We start from the raw sequence: 27,136 nt of genomic DNA, 5'->3' as shown, positions 1-27,136 counted from the left end.
AAGAATATGTGCAAAGGGTCAACCACGTCGAAGTGGGACCAATGTACATTAATTCAAGATGGTCAAACATTCCCATTACATTCTCGCAAGAGGATATGAGGGTCTTAGACTATCCACACACAGATGCCTTCGTCATTATAGCAAACATCTCGAGAAATGAAGTACACAGGATCTTGATCAACGGAGGAAGCTCAGCGGACATCATCTTCGCTGATGCCTTCGACAAAATGGGGCTGCGACGAAGTGACTAAAAGTAAGCTGGATCACCGTTGCTAGGCTTCGGCGGAAACACAATCAACGCTCTGGGAAAAATAACAATCCCAGTGTCGTTTGGTGAAGAGATGAATTTCCGCACAGAATACATTACATTCGATGTGGTGGACATTGATTACCCATACAATACGATATTTGGAAGGGGAGTCCTCAATACATTTGGAGCAATACCGCACCATGCATACTTGTGCATGAAGAAGCCTGGCCCGGAAGGAGTCATAAAGGTGTTGGGAGACCAGTAAGTGGCCAGACGAATCAAAGTGGGAATAGCTCCAGGAAGACAAAATGTCCACATGATAGTAGACCCTTCGATGGATCGGGAAGAAAGTTGCAACCAGTCGAAAATAGGCAAGGCAGCGAAGGCTGCACCAGAAGGAGCGACCAGAATAGTGCAGCTACATCAAGAAAAACAAGATAAAAAAAGTCACTATAGGAGCGAAGGCTCCGGCGGAGGACCAACAGCAACTTATAATGTTCCTCTGCGGTAACTGAAAGTTCATCTAGGCCCCTAAGTGGGTTTTGGCTTATTGATGACAAAACGACTAAAGAACTAACATGCTTTTCGAGTGTTGAACAGGTTTAAGCATTAGTTGTAAAGATAAATGATGTTTGACGCCCGCCGAAACAAATGAAGAATCAACGAAATGTACTAGATAGGGTTTACATTCATTTTATTTTTGAAATTGAGTCTGGATAGACATATTTTTAGAAGGATGGATTTGATTGCTTTGTTAGTGTCTCAATGCTCAAGAGATCCTTTAAAACCACCCAGTTGAGAGACACATTCACTCACGGACACAAAATTCTTTCTGAAAATCTTAACTGAGTCCGGAGTCTCCGGTGTTCACCGGATACTCCGATACTCAGTGTTCGGCCGGAGTCTCCGAGGTAGCCTCCGGTAGAGAGTCTCGGTTACGGGTTATTCTTTTTGGAAAAAAGACCGGAGTCTCCGGTGTACACCGGATACTCCAGTAAAATGTTCAGTGTTCAGCCGGAGTCTCCGAGGTAGACTCCGGCAGAGACTTTCGGTTAGCATTTAATCTTTTTGATAAAAGAAAAGAAAGATCGGAGTCTCCGGTGTTCACCGGATACTCCGGTACCTGGAGATGCCGGAGGGTCCGGCTAGTCTCCGGACTTAGTCTTTTTGGAAAGTCTGTACGGACCGGAGACTCCGGTGTTCACCGAAGACTCCGGTAATTAAACAGAACTGTAACGGCTAGTTCTGACACGTTCGGTGACCGTTCTGACGCCGTTTTTGGATTTAGGACCGGAGACTCCGGTGTACACCGGATACTCCGGTAAGCTCTGACAAAAACAGTAACGGCTAGTCTGTGAGAGAGTGCTATAAATGCACCCTCTCTCCATAGCATTTAGAGCTTGCTGTGGCTGGTAAACTTGAGACCTCTTGAGCACTTTAAGAGCATTCAAAGCCCCTCGGATCACCTTTAGAGCAAAGTTTGCACAAATTTGAGAGTGTGTGTTTGGAGAGGGTTCAAGCCACTTGAGCATTGAGTTCTTCATCGAGCATCTACTGCAATCATCTCTCTTGAAGCTTTGGGCTTCTAGAAGGAAAGGAGTCGCCCGAAGAGCACCCAAAACTTGTGGTGTGCCTCGGGAAGTTTGTAAGCATCTTCATATTGAGTAAGAATTTCTAGCTTGATCTTGGTGGTCGCTAGAAGAGGATATGGTTGGAGAAGACCCGGCTCTTTGTGAGCTCCTCAACGGAGACGTAGGCACTTCTTTGTGAGGTGGCTGAACTCCGGGATAAATTCACGTGTTCTTATTTGCGCAATTTACTTTATCGTGTGAATTTGGTAACTTGTCATTTAAATTGCTTTAGTGACAATCTTGCTAGTATTAAGTGTTATTCTAGCTTTGTGATATCTAGTAGACCTAGTGTAATTCTTAGACTCTAGCTGTTATCTTAGTTCACATTTATTCTGAAAATCCCTGTTAGGCTGGAGACTCCGGACTAGACCGGATCCTCCGGACCATACCGGAGTATCCGGACTTCACCGGAATATCCGGCAGTTTTAATCCGCTGTCTTTAGTTTTAATTTTCAGAAAAGCCAATTCACCCCCCCCCCCCCCTCTAGGCACTTTCAGTAACGGCAATGTTATCGCTTGGTCTCCTAAGGACCTACAAGGAGTAAGTCGGGAAATCATTCAGCACAACCTAAATGTGGACCCTAAAGCAAAGCCAAGGAAGCAGAAGCTTAGGAAAGCTTCAAGTGAAAGAGAAGAAGCAGCGAAGGTTGAAATGGAAAAACTGCTTGATGCTGGAGTCATACGCGAAGTAATGCACTCAGAGTGGCTGGCTAACCCAGTGTTAGTAAGGAAAAGCAACGGAAAATGGAGAATGTGCATCGACTTCACAGACTTAAACAAAGCTTGTCCCAAGGACGACTTCCCATTGCCTAGAATTGATCAGCTGGTAGACTCCACGACTGGTTGCGAGATGTTAAGCTTCCTAGATGCATACGCAGGGTACCACCAGATATGGAAGGCGAAGGAGGACGAGGACAAGACAAGTTTCAGAACCTCCTTCGGCATATACTGCTTCATGAGGATGCCCTTTGGACTCCAAAACGCTGGCGCAATCTTCACCAGGTTGGTGCAGACAATAATAAGATCACAGCTAGGATGAAATGTCTTGGCCTATGTTGATGACATAGTGGTCAAGAGTACCAAATGAGCTAACATCTCGAAGATCTACGGGAAACCTTCAAAAGCCTGCGAAAAGAAGGGTTAAGGTTGAACCCAGAGAAATGCGTCTTCGGAGTACAATCCAGAGGACTACTAGGGTTTTTGGTGTCGAAGCGAGGCATCGAAGTGGAACCTTAGAAGATACAGGCAATTTTAGATATGAAACCCCCACAGAATAGAAAGCAAGCTCAACACTTGGCAGGAAGATTGGTGGCATTGAACAGGTTCATTGCAAAATCTGCAGAGCGAAGTTTACCATTCTTCAAAGTGTTAAAAAGCTCCAACCCTTTCAAATGGGATGCGAAGCAACAAGCAGCCTTCGATGAGTTAAAAACCTACCTGACGAAGCGTACAACACTAACCAGCCCGGATCCAGGCACGGATTTGTTGTTATACATAGCGGCATCCCCTTCGGCAGTCAGCGTTGTACTTGTGCAGGAAAAACCCGAAGATAACAAACTGCGCCAAGTACCAATATATTATGTATCGGAAGCTCTAGCAGGCCCAAAAAAGTCGTACACAGAGTTGGAAAAAGTAGCGTATGCACTAGTAATGGCATCCCGCAAGCTTCGCCACTACTTCACGTCTCACAGGATTACAGTACCAACTTCCTTGCCCCTTTGCGACATGTTCGAAAACAAAGAAGCCATTGGAAGAATAGCGAAGTGGGCCACGGAGGTCGCTCCATTCATGATTGTTTTTGTGGCAAGAACATCATTGAAATCGCAAGCATTGGCAAACTTCGTGGCGGAATGGACGCCCTTTACCGAAGCCCCGGATGATGAACCGCCAGAACCTGTCTGGACTGCATATTGCGACGGAGCTACGGGAGCAGGAGTTTCAGCAACAATATTATTCTCACCTTCGGGGACAAAGCTAAGATATGCCGCCATATTAGAGTTCCGCTCTACAAACAATACGGCGAAGTACGAAGCAGTCCTCCTGGCACTTTGCAAGGCGAAGGGTTTGGGCGCCCGGAGAGTGCTGGTTAAGACAGACTCGAAGGTCATAGCAAGTCAAATTGACAAGACATTCCAGGCAAAAGAAATAGAGCTGATTAAGTACAGAACAGCGGTGCAAAGAATGGAAAAATACTTCCTGGGATTCACAATCAAGAGTATATCAAGAAATGATAACTTCGAAGCAGATGAGCTAGCAAAAGCGGCTTCGCAGAACCTGCCTATGCCTTCAGACGTTTTCTATCAGAAGCTGAGTGAACCAGCCCCTGAAGACACTTTGAACCAAACACGTCCCGTTGCGACAATCGAAAGCGAAGACTGGCGTTCTCCAATACTGGCTTATCTTCGTGGTCAGAGAAACATCGAAGATCATGTCTGGGAAAAGCGCATGGCCCAGAGAGCCAGAAACTACAAAGTTATGGGAAGTAATTTGTACAAGGCCAGGGTCTGTGCACCGTTCTTGCGATGCATATCCCAGAAAGAAGGACAGAACCTGTTAAAAGAATTCACAACGGGTTGTGAGGTTCTCATGTCGGCACAAGGGCTCTAGTCGGAAAAGCATATAGGCAGGGCTTCTATTGGCCGACGGCTATAAACGATGCAGATCAAATGGTCCGAAGTTGTCATCAATGTTAGTTCTGGCCGAAGGGGTCAAACAGACCCACAACAAAGACACAGCTCATTCCGCCGATTTGGCCACTAAGGCGGTGGGGAATCGACGTTGTTGGCCAGTTGCCACCAGCCTCAGGAAATTTGCGATATGCTATAGTTGCGGTAGAGTACTTCTCAAAATGGGTGGAGGCAATGCCACTCGTAAGCATAACATCAAGAAACATACAGAAATTCCTATGGCATAATATCGTATGCCGCTTCGGAGTCCCAAGCGAAGTAACCGTGGACAATGGCACTCAATTCGATAGTGCCGGTTTCAGGGATTTTTGCAATAGCCTGGGGATAAAAGTAATTTTTGCATCTGTATACCACCCACAATCTAGTGGGGCAGTTGAGAGAGCGAATGGCATCATCTTCGCTGGTGTCGCGAAGAGTCTTCAGGAGTTGCCAAAAGGGAAATGGGTCGAAGAGTTGCCCAAGGTGCTATGGTCATTAAGAACAACGGTTGCAAGACCGACCGGGTACACGCCATTTCGCCTCCTCTTCGGCGAAGAGGCCATGACCCCAGAGGAAAGAAAAACCAAATCATTCAGGGTCGGAAACGAACCAGAGCAAGGCGAAGAGTTATCATCGAAGGATGCTCTTGAAGAAGTAAGATTGCAAGCCGCCGAAAATCTGGCCAAGTATCAATAGGAGACAAGAAAATGGAGAGATAAGAATATATCCGAAAAAACCTTCGCCCCTGGAGATCTGATGCTGCGAAGATTCAGTACAACAACATCGGTGGGAAAACTTCAGAGTAAATGGGATGGTCTTTTCTTAGTCAAAAGATCGTTAAGACCTGGCTCATATCATCTAGCTAATATGGAAGGTGAGGAGCTTCCACACACCTGGAACGCAAACAATCTTCGCAAGTTCTACGCTTGAAAGTCGGCGGCCAAGTCGAAGACTTCTATGTAATTTTTCTTTCACAATATTTCTTGTAATCAATTTGTAAGGGAACTGCACTCTTTTCCTCATAGGGGGACCCCTTCGTTAGGGGGTGAGGTTTTTAACGAGGCAGGAACCCATGTAAACATTGATATAGTAGTACCCCCAAAAAATACTGCTTGTCTCGAGTACTAGTAGTTTATCGTCGAAGTGCGCCAACCTAGGGGTGGATTAGCGCACCAATCGATGACGCGAGGGTGGTGCGAAGTGTAAGCAAAAAGACGTACACTTTCGACCTTTAAAAAAACAAAACAAAAAAGAGAACAGGAGTACAAAAACCATCCGGGGGCTAAGAGTGCCTGCCCCCGCACCGAAGGAAAAACAAACCTTCAGAAGAAAAACCAAAGTGTCACTTGACCTACGAAAAGGCGGTGCACTTCGAGCAAAAGTGGGGGCCTAAGAGTGCCTACCCCCGCACCGAAGGAAAAGCAAACCTTCGGAAGAAAAACCGAAGTATCGCATGACCTACGAAAAGGCAGCGCACTTCAAGCAAAAGTCAGGGGCTAAGAGTGCCTGCCCCCGCACCAAAGGAAAAAAACCTTCGAAAGAAAAACCGAACTGTTGCTTGACCTACGAAAAGGCGGCGCACTTCAAGCAAAAGTCGGGGGCTAAGAGTGCCTGCCCCCGCACCGAAGGAAAAACAAACCTTCAGAAGAAAAACCGAAGTGTCGCTTGACCTAAAAAAGGCGGCGCACTTCGGACGGAAGTCGGAGGCTAAGAGTGCCTACCCCTACACCGAAGGAAAAGCAAACCTTCGAAAGATAAGTCACAGAGTCGTCCAACCTAACAAAAGGCGGAACAAACGACTAACGCAAAATCGTTCGATCAATAGCATAAATCTCTACAAGCCGAAGTTACCTGCGACTAAAAATCGGGGGGGACGGCGTTTAAAAAAATACTATGCAATCGCAGGAACTAGGGCAAAAATCGGGGGGATGGCATTGCTCGGTACGTCGTGCCCGAAGCACTACCCCTCCATAAGATTTGGAAATGTCTCAAATCGCAAATGCCGCTTTGGGCGTGATGCCGCCGAAGTGCAACAAAAGAAAACAAGTGATAATGTAAATACAAAATTTATTCCGCAGAGCGATCAATACCTGGATCAACAAAATCCTTATACCAACGGCCGAAAGCAAATTGAAAAGCAACGCCTTCCCTGGCGTGAAAACGCATCATTGGGGCCAGTGGGGCCCCAACATGAGTCGAATACGATGGAGATGCTCAAAGATTATCTTCACCGCCGTCGTGTTCTACTACTTGCAAAGAAGGGCCACGACGATAGAAAAGTTGCGGCCGGCACAGAAGGGACTCTTTGTCTTGAGGCTCAACCTTCAGCTTAAGGAGCACAGACAGACCTTCGACGTCTCCTCTCGCCGTATGGCGCAGATCGCGTTCAGCTCGGTGATTAGCTAGCACTGAAGGGCTAATGGATTTCCAAAACGCTTTCGTCCTAGCATTCATATCGTCATACGATTTACACTTCGCATGTCAATACCGCTCCAACTCAATACCGGCATGACGACGGTGAAAAGATTCCCAGCAAGACCAAGACACATAAAAATTGTCCCTCATCATTATCAGGGGGATAGCCTCTTCGGCTACCTGTGTAGTGTTCGAAGGAAGGACCTGCGCAGGGAGCGCAACAAGTCAAAAACACTTCGAAGCAAATATAAGATATATTACGCCACCAATGTGTTACATTGCCAAAATCACAAAAGCGAAACCAAAAACAAAACGACACTTCGCGCAGAATTAGCCCACCTTTCCAGTATCTTCGGCCGTTGTGGTTGTTGCTTTGGACGAGGGATCATCCCTCACCTTGGCCTGGAAAAAAGATATTTGATTACAAATAATTTATTTATGAGCTTCGACCAGATAACAGAATATGGAGAGCAACGTACCCGTTGCCGGTTCATCTCCGCTTCTCGAAGAGCGAGCTCGTGACCGTGCTTGCACCAGAAGTTGGTGGTAAATGATCGAGCGGTGCTCTTCAATGGCTTCATAACGGCCAAAGTCGACAAGTCCATCGTATACTGGAAGGAGAGCTTCTGAAGAGCAGTATGATGGTCACAGCCCGTCATCTCAATAGACTGCACGAGACTTCGGGCAGCAACCATCGCGCAGAAGTCGCCATAAAGTTGAGCAGCAGGCAGAAAGCTTCCGTTGGTTTTGTTGATCCAACCTATGAGTCCCCCCAGCCCGACAAGATCTATTGTTGGGGGAGTCGCCGAGGCACCAATACCTTCGAAGGTATGGCTGATGGCTTCGCATGCAGCAACTGCCTTCAGCTCGAGCTCCCCAATCACATTAAGAGCATCCTCAAAAAAAGCCTTCATCTCACTCAATTCGGATTGCAGCCATTGCGCCCTTGTTTTCTCCAATGCACAAAGTGCCTGCAGGTCGCACACTTGCGCCTCGGAAGACTGCAGGTTTTGGTGCAGGCAGTTCACTTTGTCTTCGGCAATTTGCTTCTCCGAGCGAAGGGTGTTGAGCTCTTTTTCAAGCTGTTCCAGGCGCGATTCAGCATCCCTAGCTCGACGTGATAACTCGCGTTTTTGGCCTTTAGCTTTTTCGGCCCGCTTTTGCAACATATCAATCTGTGCGTGTGCACTCCGAGCCCGGGCTTCGGATTTCTTAGCTTGCTTGCGCTGAGCCCGCGATAGAAGCGAAGCCTGGAATGTCGCACACAAGTCAGCAAAATACTAAGTACAATAATATCAGAAAATAACAGTATACCTTCGCAATGACCACATCGGAGGCATCGAGCAGCTCATTAGCGGGCTTTTGGCTGAGAGGGATTTCAAGCTCGGGGAGGACGAAGGTGCCAAAAATCTTCTTCGCGTCATCAACCTCCGCGGCACTCGGTTCAAAAGAGGCAGGCTTAAACGCCTCAGGCGCTATGGCATTCGTGTCAAGCAGCCCGCCGACGCCCATCAATCCCTTTCCGCCACAGCGGGGTGCACTTGGTGTCGATGTCTCGGTCCCAGAGGATGAGCTCGAAGGCGAAGAAGGCGAAGAGTATGCCACCACTTCAACGTTATCGGTACCCTCGGCTTTGGGCTCCCGAGTGGTGGCCTCAGGTGCCGTTCCCGCCTCTGTCAACTCTTCATCATCGCTCAGGATCAATATTGGAAGATCAACGCGGGAGCAGAACAGTGACTTTGAAGCCTGGCCCTCCTAGGTGCCTTCGGGAGTTTCCCGCCGGGGCATATCGCGCGACGCAGCGGAACCCTCCGGAGATGTTTCTGCATGGGCAACTTCGGGTGCAGCTTCGCGTGGCCTCTTCCGGAGGGCAAGAGCCTTCTTTGTCCAACCTCCCTTCGGCGATTGCTCAGGGTGTTTCCTTTTCGTTGAAGAGCCACCGCCGGCCTCTTCGCTAGCATCCGCTGCCGGAGAACCTTCCCTGCCACCCTGAAATACGGTGGCGACCTTCGGCCGTTCAAGATAGGATAGGCCTCGATATTCAAACACTCTATTCAGTCTTCGAATGAGGCCTTGTTCGGCGCACAGCTGTGCTTCACCTGGTGTAAACTTGCCGACCAGCATCACAGCTCTGGCCTCTACTTCGGCCACCGACAAATCTGGAAAAATATCAAAACTGTTAAGCAAGGACCAAGACATAAAATATATATGAGTGACTACGGGTAAGCGAGTACCTGCGAAGCCATGCACAGCAAGGTGGGGCCGGCAAAGCCCCTCGGCCCTTTTTCCCTGAATTCCAGAATAGTCCAATCCCGGCTGAGGGGCCAAACCCCAGCAGCTACGAACTCCTCCACCAGGTTGCGAGTTGAAAGATATTTCGTGCATCTGGTGAAGGCCTCAAGAGACGGCTGTTGCAACGACTTCAATCGCACATCCGGTGCACAGTTTCCCTTAACCTCTTCACATTTTGATATGAGAAATTCTTCGGTGTCCACCTTGTGGTAGAACCACCATTGGGTCCAGTCACTCGGCCATTTGTTAGCCCAGCACAATACACGAAATTCAAGCACCCGTAGTGAGCTTCGCTCTGAACTCCGTGAGCGAAAACTAGTTTGGGTTGATAATGTAGTCGGTGTGCGGCAGCAAAGGCCCTAGCGGATGCTTTCACACCTTCCGAACGAGCTGCCTAGGCGAAGAGCCCCATCCTCACTATTGCGTTGGGGGTCAATTGATGGAGATAGACTTCAAATAATTTCAGTACTTTAATAACCATGTCATCGCACAGGAGGCGAAGACCCGCTCAGAAGTAATGCACAAACACAACCGCTTCGTCATCGGCAGGCTCCGGTGTCTCCTATCGACCGGGAAGCCAGACCTTCGAAACATTGCTAATCAACCCTTCCCTCACAACGCCAGCTAGCACTTCGTTGTCCACCTTGGACTACCCAATCCAGTATGTCTTCGGGCGAGAGGATCGAAGCTTCAGCACCATCTGGTCCAAAGAGACTGACTCAAACAGCAGATTGCGTGAAGAGTTGAAAACCGGGGCTTCCTCTGAAAGGCTCGAGAAAGTTTAGGCGACTTTGTATGAGAGCGACAGCTTTAGCAAAGGCGTGGTAAAAAATATTGATAGTGGCGTGATATTTATAGTGTAGGGTGGTGGCGGTTACAGCTGCCCGCGTCAAAAATTGAACCGCCGCCGAAAACAATGCTTCGGTATACATCAAGAGCATTAAATGCAGGCGGTTACTGAGGATACCTTTCAGCAGTTACCAAGGAGATGTCTGGTAATTTATAAAAAAATAACTAAATGATAATAATAAAACAAAAAAAAATTCCTTGTACACAACAATAATACTCAACGACATGCATTGGCCCCAGTAGACTTCGACAGGCCGAAGGGGACGGCGTTGAGATATCTCACAGGCTACAGGCTCAGCCTATCGAAGATAAACCTTACCAGTAGGGGGCTACTGTTGGGGATGATCCCCCCCCCCACTTCGGAGGGAACCGCGAAGTTTACTGGAAATACTGCGTGCTTGCCGTTGTGGTTTTGTTCTAGGGACTTCATCTGCAAGCGGCGAAGATTGTAGAGCTACGTCAGTCCAAGGGTGTAGGTGCACCCGCACCTTCGATCTCCCATACCGGCGAAGACGAAGGAGACCTTCGGCTAACAGGCGAAGTACGGACCCGCAGTCCGTAGCGTTCGCAGCAGGCAAAGATGCAAGCGACCTTCGCTCCAGGGACGAAGGCTATTCGACGGACATCCGAGTGGAGGATGCTTCGATGCCCTTCGGAGACAGAAATCGCCTCGAGACAGTGGGCCCGATTTCGATCGCCCGGGATGCTGCTGTAATTATGTAATTATGCTCATTTGTACTATAATACCCCCGGATATTCTGGGAATGTAGCAGGTGAGGGTTAGAATTTGTAAACCGTACCTGTGGTTGCCGGGTACGGGCTATAAATAGGGCCACAGTGTACCCGGAAGAGGTATCAAAAAACTATTCCTCCTCCAACACGTGTCGCTCTGAGAGCCCTTCGATATCTCCGTATCCGAAGGCTAACCTTGTCTGGGATTTCGATCCCAACACCTGGAAAGCCGTCTCTGCATTTGGCGTCCACGAGAAGTGGTCATTTTTCTTCAGGAGCTTGAAGAGCGGCAGCCCCTTTTTCTTCTAGCCTCGAGATGTGCCTACTCAAGGCCGCCACACATCCTGTTAGTTTCTGGACTTCTTTTAACCTGGTCGGGGATTTCATCTGGTCTATGGCTCTAATCTTGTTAGGGTTCGCCTCTATTCCTCGACCATATACGAGGAATCAGAGCAACTTCCCTAATGAGACTCCAAATGTGCACTTCTTCGGGTTTAATTTCATGCGGTACATCTAAAGGCTGTCGAACATTTCCAGGAGGTCCCGGACCAGGTCATCCTTTGTTCTACTTTTCATGACCACATCATCAACATTTGCCTCAACATTTCTACCGAGCTATGGTCAGAGAATGAGCTGAATGCAACATTGGTAAGTGGCACTGTCACTTTTTAGGCCAATAGGCATTTTTATATAACAAAAGACCCCAAAGGGTGTTACAAAAGTAGTCTTCTTCTCATCTTCCCTACACATGCTAATCTGATGGTACCCTGAGCGGGCATCTAAGAAGCTTATCAGATCACTGCTAACCATTGAGTCAATAAGCTAGTCAATCTAGGGTAGAGGGAAAAGATATTTTGGGCATGCCTTGTTGAGGTCGGTGAAGTCGACGCACATCCTCTACTTACCGTTGTGTTTCCAAACCATGACTCTGTTAGCTAGCCATTTAGGATACTGTACTTCACAGATGAAGCCTGCTTCCAGGAGCTTGTTGACCTCTTCTCGAAGCGCTTCCCTTCAGTCGGCGGAGAACTGACACGCCTTCTACTTTACTGGTCGCTCGTTCATTCGTACAGATAACTTGTGCTCGATCACGTCCCTAGGGACTCCGGGCATATCAGACGGGTTCCATGAGAAGACGTTCACGTTCACTCGGAGGAAAGTGATGATCGCGAGTTCCTATTTGGGGTCTAGGTCGGCCCCTATCTAGACCGTACTAGATGGATTGGCGTCGTTTAGGCAAATTGCCTTTAACCTGTCGTCTGAGTTGGCTACGACGTGGACTTTCACCGGACAACCACTGGTTTCGGCATCCTCGGGCTATGACCTGGGAGTCAGCTCGACCATGTCGAGGCTCCTCTTGTCGCAGTGCAGGGCCGTCTTTGCGTTGCCAAGAACAATGATGGCCCCTGTCGGACTAGGGATCCTGATTGCTGGTATGCGTAGTGGGCAACAGCCATGAACTGGGCTATCGCAAGTCTCCCCGAAATCGCGTTATAAGCGGTCCCGAAGTCAGCCACATCGAGCATGAACCTCTTGGTCCTAAAGTTATTCGGAGAGCCGAAGGTGACGGGTAGCTCGACATGCCCCAATGGTCTAGCCAAGGAGTTGGGGGTAATTCCAAAGAAGGGAGAAGATAGCCTCAACACACTCTTCTGAGTCTGCAGGTTGTCCAGCGTGTCAGCGAAGAGGAGGTTGATGGAGCTCCCTCCATCGATCAGTACGTGACCCAATCGGACGTTCTGCATTGTGGGTTCAACCACGATGGGGTAACGACCAGTGTGCTTGACGTATGCCGGGTGGTCTGCCTAGCTGAAGGTGAGGGGTACCTCTGACCACTTCAGATGAGGACTTGGGTCTAGCCTGGTTGCCTATACTTCGCGGACCACCACCTTGTATTCCATGTTCGAGGAATACGTTGCAGCGCCTCCAAACATGTGGTGAACCATGTGGTCAGCCTGTTGGAAACCTAGCACTGACTGGTCGGGGTTGGCCTCATCCTCACCATCGTTGCCGCGCTTGGGTTTGCATTCCCCAAGCTCTTTGTCAATGATGCCCAGCACGACCTTGCATTCAGTCAGGTCATGGGCGTCTGTACGATGGATTAGGTAGTTGCCTCTGCCCTTCTTTCCGTCCTTTTTCTCAAAGCACTAGCATCATTGGTCGGTCTGCTCGATTGCCATGACCTCGGATGGTCCCGCCTTACGCTTGTTCAGAAACCATAGTTGTACAAGTGTTCGTGCGTGTCGCATGTGTATGTCTACTAGTGCTGCTAAATGATAGTGGAAAGACATGCCTGCAGGATCAAGGCTTTGAGCAGTTTGGTGATCACAATCAGAATACCAGTGTTAATGGTCAGAGTTTGTAAATGTATAACATTCTCGATACACGGACTCCAATATGCAAATTGATAGCTGCATTTCATATTAAAATGAGAATAAAAATTCATACATTACTCTATCACGAGAAGGCAAATCCAATGGTAGCGGATAAAGTTAGTTTTTTTATCTTAAAGATGCATTTCATCATCCTTAAGGAGGAGAGAGACCACACCTTGGCTTGAAAGGCGATGCCCAGGGTGAAATCTAGATCCCCTATAATCACCATGGTGAGCATGAGAATATAGCAGCTGTGTGAGATCATGTGTGACGAAAAATTGATTTAATAATGAATTAGCATAGCAAAGTGATTTAGCATAATTGCATAGGATGATGTGTTGCTAATATTTTCTCCGATACGCTCGTGGTAGCGTGTTTGGATATGTACATAGTAGCATAGTGTGAGATCATGTGTGATGAAAAATTGGTTAAGTGATGAAATTGGTAAACCAAAGTGATTTAGCATAATAGCATAGGAGTGATGTGCATGTGTTGCTAAGATGTTGCTTGGATATGCTAGTATAGCATAGTTGGTTTATACGTTTATGGTAGCATAGTCATAGTTTCGATATGAATGCAATATACTCATGTGAGTGATGTTGCATGGATTGATCTCGAGTCAAGTTGGGAAGAACTTGTGCTCGTATGTGTTTTCATATACATGTGTTGCTTGAGGGCGAACGTGGTCGATGATGGGATCGAAGCTAGGTTCAGGGAGGAACTGAGGTTCGAGTGATCAAGGATGTCATGTGGTCCGTTCGAGCTAGAGAACAATGCACATGGAGGCAACGTGCATTAGAGGAGCGCGTGGAGTCTGTGGCCTGACCGATGGCATGGCGGTCTGACCATTGAAGAAGATGAAGATGGAAGGTGTTAGCCAAACTATGTCAGGAGTCTGACTACCAGGTGGCGGTTTGACTGTCAGGAGACCGGTTGGACCGTAGGAGGCACGGTTCGGTCTGACTACCGTTCGTTTTTTCTGACTGCCAGAGACTGCTTGGCTAGAGCAGAGGTTTTGTTTGTGGCTGACGGCCTGACCGCAGGTGAGTTGGCGGTCTTATCACCAGGAGGCACGGTCTGACTGTTGGGCACAATCTGAGTCGGTTTTGACTTGTATCTCTTGATTTCAAGCCATCGGTTTAGGGGACTATAAAAAGAAGGGGTCATAGCCAGGGAAGGCACCGAGACCCAGAGGAGAGTCTAAGGATTAGGTTTAGAGAGAGAGATGCTTGAGGAGGCTGCCTTCGATCTAGAGAGAGAGAATTGAGAGAAGTCTGTCTAGAGAGAGGGAGAAGAGAGTAACCCATCTAGGTTTTGGGATTTTGTGAAAATCCTTATAAGGATGCTGCAGAGATACATCTTGTGAACTCATCTATGCAATGAAGATCAAATTCCATAAGTTAATGAGTTGGTGATTTGGTTCTTTTATCCTCGTTCTTCGTTTTGCTTTCCGATTTTGGTTTTTTATGGATCTTTTGGTTTAACGTAATTTGTCATGTTTTGATCAATCCAAAACCATCTTAGGGCATCTAGTGAAAGTTCTGAAAAGTTTTATTGGTTAAATTTTCGTAATTCTTGCTTAATCACAAAATTAGGGTTTAATCAAATTATTTATAATCATATGTTACAGTCTGCTTTTTAGGTTCATAACTCTTTATCTAGATATCTAATTGACGTGAGTCTTATTAGGTTAGCTCCGTAAGTTTTTCTTGTTATTAAAATTTGAGATCAATCAACAGATTTAGTTCTACATCATTTTTAGTAACGTGTCTACAGTGTGTCTAGAAATGGAATATGAGATTAACTTGGATTTTTTTATTAGGATGAATTAACATTTGAATTTCACTTCTATAATCATTCGTCCCCTCTAATTGCCTTTTTTAGTTAGTAATCAGTCCTACACATAGTATTAATGATTTATGTGTTTATGGTAGCATATTTGTGGTTTTGGTATGGATATAATACACTTATACGAGTGATGTTGTATGGAATTATTTTTAGTCAAGTTAAGAATAATTTGCGCTCGTACATAATTTTTCATGTGTAAGTGTGTCTCGAGGGTGAACATGGTTAGTAACGGAGATCAAAATCAGGTTTAAGAAGGAATTAAGGTTTTAGTGATCAATGATATCATACGAGATGTTCAGATTAAAAACAATATATGTGAAGACGAGATTACATGTATGCGATGAGATTGTTATGGTAAAATCTGATGTACGTAAGGCCGTGCGCAACCAGATGACATCACGATGAGATGTTGCACGAACGATGCAACCGTGGATGGTCAGACATGATGGCGGTGCGTGCGAGTCACAGAGTCCAGTCCTATGGAGTCACGTGCGGGGCGGAGTTGGGCGCGGGCACGAGACGGACTCGGTTGTGGGTCGCGCGACGGAGTGTGATGTGTGAACCGGACGTGGCTTACCTGGCATGGATGGTGTCCGTGTTAGGACACGGCAAGGATGTTGACTTGACCGAATAGAATAAGGCGGCTGCATGTTGCATGCATACGTGATTGTATAGGCAATGTTGTGGCCAGCTGTTGTTCGTAATGGAATAGGAAAAGACCCAGGGGCTGGTGTTGGTGCTGGGTAATATAAAAAGGAGACAGAGGCTGTTGTGTGAGGAGGCGTGCGACAGAAGAGCAGACGGCGGCGTCGGTTTTACGGCAGAGAGAAAAAAGAGAAGGAGAAATCCATGCAGGGTTTTAGGAATTGGTGAAGAATCTTTTAGATACTTGTAAGAGGCATCTCATGAATATATCTAAGTAATAAAGATTAAGTTTTGCAAGTTGGTATGTTGATAATCTCTCATTTCTCTTTTGTTATTCATCTTGTTGCATGTCCGGTTTTAGTTTTCGATTGATTTCGTGTTTCATTGTGTTTTGTCTTGGTTTGATCCATTCAAAACTTTGCTAGAGCATCAAAGGATTAATATTGAATCTTAGTAATTAAATTTGGATAATTTATTTCAAACTTGATAAAATTTTGATCATAAATTCTATATTTCGAATCATTATTTGTTTGAACTTCAAGTTCTCAAATTTAAATTAAAATATAATTTTTTATATATATTTAGAATCTAAAGTTTCCAACCTTTTAAATTTGGGCCACGAAAATTCAACCCAAATTTCAAAATTTTGAAGCCAATATCAGATTATTGTGGAATGCAAAACCAAACGGATCCCAAGTATATTTTATACTTGTATAATGGCAAGTTGGCTCGATTTCCACATGTTCATTACTTAAAATTATGCACTATTTACACATGCTATTCAGTTAGAGTGGCTGCCCCACACGGTCGCTAGCTAGATTCTCCGATTAGTCTCTGCGATGCTATTCTCGATGCCAGTCGCCTTGTCGCGGTATCATTTGGAACACATTCATTGCATGTAGGGTGTCGCTCTCTGTAGCACTAATTTGTTAGACTATCTTTAACGATTTTTTTTTAAGATTTGAATCTTTTCACGACTAGATTTTTGTTACTTTCAGCGCTTTAAGATCATGCTCAAGTATTTCCCTTTACGGCTTAAATTCGTATTGTGAAGGGATTTTCATTCTCTTCAACGCTCAACGATTTCCCTTCACGAAGAGATTTTTAAGGTCATCCCCTTCAAAACGAGATTCTCTCTCATTTTCCTTCGTGATTCCCCTCGTAGAGAAGCTGTTTGAGATGAGAGAAAATAAAAGAAATGGGAACGGGAAAGTGAACGAAATGAAGGGAATATGGTTGCAGATGGTCTAACGGTTCCCGTCACGAAGGGATTCTCAAGGTCATTCCCTTCAGGACGGGGTTCTCTCTACTTTCCTTTCACGATTCCCCTCGAATGAAAACTGTTTGAGATAGATAGAAATAAAGAGAATAAGAACAGGGAAAGGAATTGGGAAGGAAACGAAATGAAGGGAAAATGGTTAAGGATAGTCTTAGTGGTCACTGACCCCTCGCTGCCGCTAGAGTCAAATTTCAATGTCGTCCAAGCTACTCTCTTCTACCATGATATACTTCCTCCGATTTTAAATACTTGATATTTTGATTGAGATCTGATCAAATTTTTAAAATTTTAACAGTCAATAATTTTTAAAATATTTACTTTTAAAACATAAAAATTACACGTGTAGATTTATCTTAAAAAATATTTACATAATATTATATTCTTATATTTCTTAAGTAAATATTTTAGAAGCTATTAACGGTCGTTTTAAAATTTTAATTGAATCTTAGTTAAAATGTTAAGTATTTAAAACCGAAGGGAATAGTACTTGATATATAGAGTACTCCCTTTGGCAAAACAAATGGTATGGTTTGAATATAGATATGGTTAATAAGATACTGTTTTGACCACTAATTATTAATATAAAAATATATATACAATATAACAAAAATGTAATATTTTAAAATTACTTTTTCAAAACAAATCTAGTTATATCTTTTCAAAAGTTCAATAAAAAATAAAAATATTGATAGATTAAAATTATAACATGTTAACTGTACATAACTAAAATAACACTTTTTTTACAGGAGAGACATACCTAAAATAACCCCTTTTTTACGGGAGAGACGTAACCTAAACGAACCTTTTTTTACTGGAGACACTAGACATGATCTAGTTGACTACACGAGGATGCGTCCACTCCCGTTCCTCGCGGCTGCAAATTGGTCGCCAGTTGTTTTCCCCGGGCCGCTGGCGACCACCGAACGACGCACGATCATGGAAACTCCACGCCACTTTCCGCGACTTCTTTTCCCTCCATGGTTGACCCAACCTGATCGGCTCTCAAGTGCCCTGGACTCTGTAGTGATCCTGAGAGAAATGGTGCAGTCCAGCCGTACAGTGATTTCAGCGGTCCGTCCACGCGCTGCTGTCGGCAGAATTAACCTTTCCATGACTTTTTGACCATGTGGATTTCGTCATTTCCACGGCAAGCTGAATGGGAGTGTCAGTCCTCGCTAGTTGTGATTAATGCAAATCATTAGTGATGTTTAAGCCTTTTTTTTTGGCGAATGATGAAGTGTAAATCATAATTATTTGAACAATTAACTTCAACGACGGTACATTATTTATGGAGCAATTCAAGCAGATAATTGTGATCTTTTGAGGGGTCATTTATTTACAGGTAGCCAAAGGCAGTGGGAAAAAACGGACAGCATGCAACTTGCATTGCCAATTGCTGCTGTCCGCGGTTGGCGTGTTGCCCCGCGTCTACATAAGCTGCCTGCTAATTTACTTTCTCCTACCACTGTGGGCAATGGCTCGCCACCTCCTGGCCGTGGCCGCCGCCGTCGCCGTCGCGCTGCTCGCGACGCGCGCTGCGGGTTACCCGTGGCCATTTTGCGGCAAAAGCAGCAGCTTCAAGCCCAACAGCACGTACCAGGCCAATCTCAACCTCGTCGCCGCAACCCTGCCCAAGAACGCCTCCACCTCCCCGAACCTCTTCGCCACCGCCGTCATCGGCGCCGTCCCGGAGCAGATCTGGGCCATGGGGCTCTGCCGCGGCGACGTCAACGCCAGCAGCTGCTTTAGCTGCCTCACCCAGGCCTTCCACGACTTGCCCAACGACTGCTCCTACTACAAGGACGCCACCATCTACTACGACCCCTGCATGCTCCACTACTCCGACGTGCATACCCTCCCCGGCGACGACACCGGCCCGACGATGAACACGTACGCCGTCAACAACAACGCGAATGTCACTTCGGACCCAGCCCGGTTCAAGAGCCTCCTGGCCACCCTCATCAACGCCACCGTCGAATACGCCGCAAACAACTCCACGCGGCGGTTCGCGACCGGGGAAGCCGACTTCAACCAGGAGTTCCCCAAGGTGTACAGCCTGGCGCAGTGCACGCCGGACCAGACGCCGGCGCAGTGCCGGAAGTGCCTCGCTCAGATCGTAGCGGCTGACCTGGTGGGGTTCCAGAGCAATATCGGAGGCAGGGTGCTTGGGGTCAACTGCACCTACAGGTACGAGACCGCGCCCTTCTTCAATGGACCGGCGATGGTGCGGCTGGCATCACCGATCTCTGGAGCGCCGGCGCCAGTTCCCGCAATTGAGACTCCGGCGGCGGCCGGAGGAGGTGAGTTAAAGCGTTTATTTAGTCTGAGTGTCATAACTAACGTCAAACACGGTCCACAATTATGGACCCCGTGCATACTGACTCGAAATTATTTAGTGACGGCAACTTGTTTAGTGCGCGCGTGCCAGGGTGATAATGATTAGTCACTTGAAAATTAGGTCCTTTCTTCGATTATAATTTCCGTCATCGGTTTCCAATTAAAAATATCTGTCAAACATAAGAAAAATACAGTATCGAGAAAAGTACTTACGATCAATGACAAGGGTAGTGGTATGGTCTTCATATTACCAATCTAAATGTGTTTGTATTGTTTCTGTTAAAAATTATATTTGTGACACTTAATTGACGTGATGTTTGCTCACACATTCGTTAATTCTCAGGGGGCAGAAAGTATAGTGTGCCCGCCGTGGTTCTTGCAGTTGTGCTGCCAACTCTAGCAGCCTTGAACCTTATCGCTTGCCTCTGTTTCTGGAGGCGGCGGCGGCCAATAGCACAGGCGAAGCAGCCATGTATGTCCTGCAAAACTCTCCAATTTTACAGCGTGAAACAAGGAAGCAAATGACTTATATAATTGATGTCTGAACAGATCCCATGGATTCCACCGAAGCAGAGGACATCGAAATGGTGGACTCCATGATGATCGACGTCTCTACCCTGCGAGCTGCAACCGGGGATTTCGACGAGAGCAACAATCTCGGCGAAGGCGGGTTCGGCGCGGTGTACAAGGTACTGAACGAACATGTCCTGGATGTTTCTGAAGTGAAGAATGCTCATGAATAATAACGTTGGTTTGATTTGCTCAGGGTGTCCTCCCGGACGGCGACGAGATAGCGGTGAAGCGGCTGTCGAAGAGCTCGACGCAGGGAGTGGAGGAGCTGAAGAACGAGGTCGCCTTGGTGACCAAGCTGAAGCACAAGAACCTCGTCAGGCTCGTCGGCATCTGCCTGGAGCAGCAGGAGCGGCTGCTCGTCTACGAGTTCGTCCCCAACCGGAGCCTCGACCTGATCCTCTTCGGTACTGATTTAACCGTGCCCAACAAATGCAATTATCTCCTCCATTTGCACTGCAACTTTTATATCATCACAATCATCATTCCCTACTTCTTTTATGATCATGTCAGACACCGAGAATGAGAAAGGTGAGAAATTGGATTGGGGGCAGAGGTACAAGATCATAAACGGCATCGCTCGGGGCCTGCAGTACCTCCACGAAGACTCGCAGCTCAAAGTGGTCCACCGTGATCTCAAGGCCAGCAACATCTTGCTAGACGCGAACATGAACCCCAAGATCTCGGGCTTTGGCCTCGCGAGGATCTTCGCGCGGGAGCAGACGCAGGCCGTCACGAACCGCGTAGTCGGCACCTAGTCAGTACCACGAAACTCGGTGTTAATTGTGTTCAGATTCAGCTTACATTCAGGTAAAAATGATAGATTCTTTTTATTGATTTCTCGTTTCAGTGGGTACATGGCGCCGGAGTACGTGATGCGCGGGAACTACTCCGTGAAATCGGACGCGTTCAGCTTCGGCGTCATGGTGCTGGAGATCGTCACGGGGAGGAAGAACAACGACTGCTACAACTCCAAAAAAACTGAAGATCTCTTGACCACCGTAAGTACAAACTGAACGTCTGATCACCATTGTTGCCGCACGTACGCGGTGCAGTTTAGCTCACGGCTACAAACCACCGTGCAGATATGGGAGCACTGGGAAGCCGGGACGGTGGCGGAGTTGGTAGACCCGAGCATGGGCGGCAGTTTTCCGGAGGGCGACGTGCTGCGGTGCATCCACATCGGGCTGCTGTGCGTCCAGGGAGACCCAGCGGCCCGGCCGGTGATGTCGTCGGTCGTGATGATGCTCGGTACCGACACGGTCACTCTCCAGGCCCCGTCAAAGCCATCGTTCTTCACCATGAACAGCAGCGCCAACACGACCGTGTCGACAGCGTCGGTGCAGGGTTAGCTATGGGAGTCCAGGAAATTTTCAGTTGATAGCACATAGAGAAAGGGGTATCTGAGTGTGTGAGGTGTGTCTGGATGGATCAGTCACATGAGGTGATGCGCAAGAAGCATTTACCGTGGTTTTGTCTGATTAGTTGACAGTTATAAGTGTAACTAGTAAACAAACGTCCAATTTCTATTCAAAGTGGATACAATTCAAAATCCGAGAGCTGTTAACTTACTAATATTTTGAGGATTTACAGGACGAGGCTCCTATGCAAACCATAATGCTAACTGTAAAAGAACACTATTTTGCAAAATAGGTGACTAGATGGAATCAAAGTACTGTACAATGGAATCAATGTAAGAATCTAATTGGAGCAATATTCAAAACCAGGCGAAAATAGAATAGGAATCATAGTTACTTAAGCCGATGGAAGGAGAGGAGAGGAGAGGAGACAATACACCAACACGACGTAAGGAAGAAATGATAGTTGTGGATTTGATAAAATAGGTTTGGACATCACAAAGTTTCAAAGTGAGGGTTGAGGACCTGGCTGAAAGCAATATAAGTAATCTTATTATGTGTTTATGTTTTATGCAATTTTAATGTCTATAATTAAGATATAGTCGTATTATGCAAAAGTAACATGTCTTATTAATATACACAGTTATAATATAGGGCTACGAAAATAAACATAAGTCACTCTCCTTTTCTAGAAAGTTATATTTTCTTCTCTTATTTTTTTCCTTCTCACTAATATTTTTATTATGAATTTCTCTAGTTGCTTAATTGCTCATGCATTATCTTTTTTTTGTCATCTTACATGTCATATTTTTGTTTGAAAATTTATAGAGCACTAAATGATAGCATCCTCTGCACCAAAAAAAATCATTATTTTTAATGACTATTTAGGTAGTGTTTTGAAGATTTGATAGCATTAGAACCTAGTATTATTGTAAGTTTTAAACATATCGCCCAGTGTACAGTTAATAAGTATACATCGCCCATTGAATGGTACATCACCCGTTCAGCTGGCGACAAACACCTATTTTGTAATTTTCTAAAATGGGCGAATATTTCTCTTTTAAAAAAAATTCTGGGGAAGAACGGGTATGGTAGCATTGCCGGCCCACCAGTCCAACAACTCCTTCGTTTTGGGCCGCACCAGACAACCGTGCCGCCCCGTCCTTTTTTTCGCCATAGTTGTTGCATCAAAAATAGTAGTGGCATCCGACTGCATGGAGCACTCGATGCCCGACGTCATCCCTCGCTCGCTGCCTCGAATCGGACGTTCAAGGTTCACACGTACTTTGATCCGACGGTTCACACCAGTCTCGCTGACGTGGTAAAGATGACGGGAGGGGCTAGTGGGGAGTGGGGAATGCCGAAACATCCCTAACTCAAAATTCAGTAATATACAAAGGCTAGGGCCTTATACTAAGTTTATTCTCAGGGGAGAAACTACACGGAGCTTGGGTGGTGCAGTAAGGAAAAATTTTACTAGTAACCTGTTCATATCGATCATATAAATTTATGTATATTATCAGATGTTATAGTGAAGTAGCACAGGTCATTTCGACTCAAGCTTTGTCCCTGTTTATTCTCTCTCAGTAAAAATCAAATTGCCCTAGCGACATGCTTCAGGACTCATCCTCACGTCCTGATTATAGTTTTGTAACTGAAACTTCGTTCGGTGACATTGCCCCTCACTTACTGCTGGACTGCGAAGCTGTAGGATATGGTTCCGAATACACATTTGAGTAGGTGCCACTGTTTGGAATGAAAAACACTGGCTTCAATGGAGCCTGGAGAGAGACTGTGTTGCTGCTAAGCATAATGTTCACTGTTGACATCGTCGGTCTATCTACTGGGTTATCCTGAACACACAGTAGCCCGATATGAACACACTTCAGCATCTGTTCTTCAGGAGCATTGCCTCTCAGAGACGAATCCATGATCTCAACAATTGTTCCCAAGGTCCAGTGCTCCCATACCTGCATCAAACGCAAATTGTATCAGCATTCTTTTCAGTAAGTTACTTCTGCAAAGAGTTTGGGAGCAATATAAGGACCTACAAGACTTAAGAGATCCACAGATTCCTCCAAGTTACACGAGCCATTGCTTCTTCTTCCGGTTATGATTTCTAAAATCAGGACGCCGAAGCTGAAGACATCTGACCTTGTAGAATAGTGGCCACACATGGCATATTCTGGTGCCATATATCCACTGCAACACGAAGAGAAAGTCCCGGTGGTTAGTAGACAATTTTTATCCAATCAGTGCACTTTTTCCTATACTTACTATGTTCCGACAACACGATTTGTGACCTCCTGCGATTCATCTTGTTCCCCTCCAAATAGCCTAGCCAAGCCAAAATCTGAAATCTTTGGAGTATAATCAGAGTCTAAAAGGACATTGCTCGCTTTCATGTCTCGGTGAATAATCTTAAACTGAGAATCCTCGTGAAGATATCGTAAGCCTCGAGCAATTCCATTTATTATCTTGAACCTCTTTCCCCAATCTAGCTCCTTACTTTTCTCAGGATCTGGCAGTTGAACGAGAAACCTTATATCAGCAACGTTTAATTTTGCTAGATTATGCTACTGCTAAAACATTATTAAAAATATTTACCAAAAAGAATGGTGTCGATGCTTCTATTGGGCATGTATTCATACACAAGCAGTTTCTCATGTTCTTGCAAGCAAACACCAACAAGCCTAACAAGATTCTTGTGTTGAAGCTTGGCAACCAAAACAAGCTCATTTTTCAGCTCTTGTATTCCTTGCCCTGAACTTTGCGAGAGCCGCTTCACTGCTATTTCTTGACCGTCAGGAAGAACACCCTGCATAAGTGTGAACATTCAGTTGTTGAAACTGAAAGCACTTTATGAAGTGAAATGGCATGAGTGGCACCTTATAAACTGCACCAAAACCTCCTTCACCAAGCCTATTGCTCTCGTCAAAGTTATCAGTTGCAGCACGTAGTGTTGATATATCGAGAAGAAGTGAATTGATGCTTTCAGTGTCCTCAGGATTAACTGAATCTGTCAGGAAAAAAAAAGTACATGGTGACACAATTTACAAAGAAACAGAAGAATTCCCCTGATATATAAACACCTTTTAATTTTGGACACGACAAATTTAACAGGACCAAAATTATCGGTTATATGAAGATTGATATCTATCCCGGTTTGTAACTCATAAGTCATATAGCCTATAGCTTCGTTATTTCTCTTGTGATCTGTCCACGATTCCAATTGTCAAGACAACTTACAAGATGATACATGCTCTGTTGCTGGCCTTCTCTTCATAAAGAAACAGAGACAAACCATACTGATTGCTAGGATTGCAGCAACTACAGACATTGCAATTGCTAGAACAATCCTCTTTTTGTTCCTCGTTTGTCCTGTAAACAGATGCCGCAAATCAGATGACAATATGCAGAACATCTTAGTAACAATTCTATGGGACTCCAGAGATGTCAAGATCATGAAAGAAACCAACGTACACTTTTATATGACCTCCACCAAGGTCTGTTGACAAAAATGCAGTTTCCAAAAGAATTAAATCCAAAAGTCCTGAAGCTCTAGTATTTTGCTTCCAATTTTTAATTCGTCTGTTTTACGGAACATGTACAAGGTAATAATGGGAGCTATTCATGTTTATGCCATATGCCTATTCATGTTTTTCTTTTTTGTGTTTTTGAGACACAGATAATGTTAAACGATGGTATTAATAAATAATAAATAATGTGATGCTCTCAAAAAAAAAAGTATTAACAGGTGATCTTTCCTATATTTCTATTTCCTTTTCACCAATCTGACTTGAAGATGCTATCAACCAAAAAACGGTAAATTAAGTGATTTTTGTGTCTGACATTTCACCTCCTGGGGTCGCCATCGGCGTCGCATTATTAGAGGCAGGAGCCGGCGCTGGCGCCAACGGCGTTTGCAGTCGCAGCGTCGGACCTCCGGTGAAGAACTTATTCAGCTCGTACCTAAAGTTGCACCGCACCCCACAAATCCTCCCGCCCTGCCTCCCGCTGAGATACTGCGGCATCAACGCAATTATGTCCTGGAGGCAGCTTCGGCAGTCGGCCGGCGACATGTCTGGTGTGCACTGCGCCAGCCCGTAGATGGTGGGGTTGCTTCTATCGAACCCCTCCTCCCCTGTTGCGAACCGCCGGGACGAGTTCGTCGCCGCGTAGTTACTGATGGCGTTGAGCAGTATGCCGACGGCGGCGTCGAATACCTCCACCGATGAACTCACGTTCTGCGGGTTCATGGTCATGATGAGGTTGTCGTTGTTGGTTGTGGAGAGGAAATTCTGGTCGGAGAAGCGGAGGTTGCAGTCGTCGTAGAAGATAGCCACGTTCCTTTGGAAGGCGCACTGCTGCTGCGCGCCCTGGAAGGCCGTGGCGACGCAGGACTCACAGGTGGAGGCGTTGGAGTCGCCGCGGCAGAGCGCGAGGGCGTAGGCGATCTCCGGGACTGTGCCGACGGCGGCCGTCGCGAAGAGGGCTCGAGATGCGTTGGTGGGGAGGGTGGCGGAGAGTTGACTGAGGTTGGACTGGTAGGTGCTGTTCGCGGTGTAGCTGCCGTTATTCCCGCAGACTTGCCACGGCTGAGCGGCAGTCAGCGGCGCAAGGAGGGAGGCGAGGAGGAGGCCAGCGGCCAGGCGAGAGGAGGCGCGGCGCCGCCCGCCCGTAGCCATGTGTGCGCTGGGAAGGATTGTACAGGGGTTTCTTACTCTCAACTTAGAAATGTCCCGATAACAAGAATGGTTCAACTAGCAGTTTTGCAGGGCCCGGAAGTGTACCTGTCAAGCAGATGCTGCGAATGCTGGTGAGGTATCAAAACACAGGATTGTTCACAGGAGACTAAAAGAAAACTCGGTCAATACTATCTTACTTTACAACCGTCACGGTGGACCTTTAACTTCTGGGTCCTTTTTACCCTTCGAGAAACGTTATCTAGAAATGGACTCTTCAAACGGCGCCATGACCTCTGGTGTTGTTAGTCCATTGCACAACACCACCTGATTTGGCATGGTGCACTACATGAAGGATGTGCTCTCGCTGACGTGTCATATGACAACGCCAGGTCCTTTGACATCGTACTTCAACAGTACGCCGCCATTGTCTACGACTAAAAAGTAGGCCCGCTTTTTCCCTACCCTCTCCATCTCACTTTTCCTACCCGATCCGACGATAGAACACAGAGAGGTGCTAGAACAGAGCCCGGGCTCCTCCTCTCTCCCTCACATCCAGTTTGATGGCAACGAGGATTAGCACGTGGCTCGTTTGGCGATGTTGATGATGAGCATGGGACTTATGGCTAATTTTTGATCAATTATAAAGTGTTATGTGTTATAATACCTCACAACTTGATGTCAAACATATGTGTAATTACACACAGAGAGGAGAAGCTTGATGCATTATTTCAATTCGTGTAACTTGATGGTGCAACTTGATGTGAAACATGTGTCAGACCTTTTAATTACAAAAGTTGCAGTATGTCAATTATGAAGTGTTATGTGTTATATGACACCTGACGTGTTATTTCATTTCATGTTTTGTGAGTTGGATATGTGTACATCATAAATTTGTGTGTGTTACAGAAAAAACAAGGATGTTACACATCAATTAATTGTCTCACTTAACCAAAAGTTATATTCCTCCATACTTGATTCATTAATCGACTCCTCTTACTTTCGTTTATCTCGTTGTGCTTCTGCACTACCTTATTAGTGAAAATTACGACTTACAATTGTCAATTATTTGAAAACTTAGGGAGTATAGTTTTAGAAGAGAAACTACTGCTTAGGTATAGGATTGTTGGATTTCAGTAGAAAATTAGAATAGGAACATTTCCTTTTTTTTTCTTTATCTTTAAAAAATTGGCAGTCATATTTG

General features: G+C 46.0%; 2 protein-coding genes across 3 annotated transcripts in view; one reads left to right on the top strand and one right to left on the bottom strand.

The window, feature by feature from the left end:
* Window positions 1-21,460, top strand: part of LOC133891059 (cysteine-rich receptor-like protein kinase 6) — a 71,098-nt gene extending 49,638 nt beyond the window's left edge. The window contains exons 1-7 of one of the 2 annotated variants that reach the window (XM_062331753.1): window positions 18,345-19,282; window positions 19,663-19,791; window positions 19,869-20,008; window positions 20,086-20,296; window positions 20,403-20,646; window positions 20,740-20,890; window positions 20,975-21,460. In XM_062331753.1, coding sequence (XP_062187737.1) covers window positions 18,457-19,282; window positions 19,663-19,791; window positions 19,869-20,008; window positions 20,086-20,296; window positions 20,403-20,646; window positions 20,740-20,890; window positions 20,975-21,241 — 1,968 coding nt within the window. In that variant the 5' untranslated portion in view covers window positions 18,345-18,456 and the 3' untranslated portion in view covers window positions 21,242-21,460. Of the gene's footprint in view, window positions 1-18,344; window positions 19,283-19,662; window positions 19,792-19,868; window positions 20,009-20,085; window positions 20,297-20,402; window positions 20,647-20,739; window positions 20,891-20,974 lie in introns of those variants that run through there. The other variant, XM_062331755.1, reaches the window with a different exon arrangement.
* Window positions 21,461-22,736: 1,276 nt separating this feature from the next.
* LOC133891056 (cysteine-rich receptor-like protein kinase 6) lies at window positions 22,737-26,050 on the bottom strand. The gene is made up of 7 exons (XM_062331750.1): window positions 25,107-26,050; window positions 24,497-24,628; window positions 24,136-24,266; window positions 23,855-24,065; window positions 23,525-23,768; window positions 23,299-23,449; window positions 22,737-23,217 (listed from the first exon to the last, which is right to left on the bottom strand). Exons 1-7 carry the CDS (start codon window positions 25,933-25,935, stop codon window positions 22,930-22,932), a joined length of 1,986 nt encoding a protein of 661 aa, XP_062187734.1. The 5' UTR covers window positions 25,936-26,050; the 3' UTR covers window positions 22,737-22,929.
* Between the last annotated feature and the right edge of the window lie 1,086 nt (window positions 26,051-27,136).

Source organism: Phragmites australis, chromosome 14 (genome assembly GCF_958298935.1).
Source record: "Phragmites australis chromosome 14, lpPhrAust1.1, whole genome shotgun sequence".
NCBI lineage: Eukaryota > Viridiplantae > Streptophyta > Magnoliopsida > Poales > Poaceae > Phragmites > Phragmites australis.
The sequence above is the reverse complement of the archived record's forward strand: the minus strand, read 5'-3'. Positions and strand labels throughout refer to the sequence as shown.

Coding starts and splice junctions, on each gene's coding strand:
- LOC133891056 (XM_062331750.1), bottom strand. CDS start 25,935: ATGGCTACGGGCGGGCGGCGCCGCGCCTCCTCTCGCCTGGCCGCTGGC. Junction 24,267..24,496: donor AACAGAGCATGTATCATCTT/GTAAGTTGTCTT, acceptor TTTTCCTGACAG/ATTCAGTTAATCCTGAGGAC. Junction 23,218..23,298: donor CTGTGGATCTCTTAAGTCTT/GTAGGTCCTTAT, acceptor CGTTTGATGCAG/GTATGGGAGCACTGGACCTT.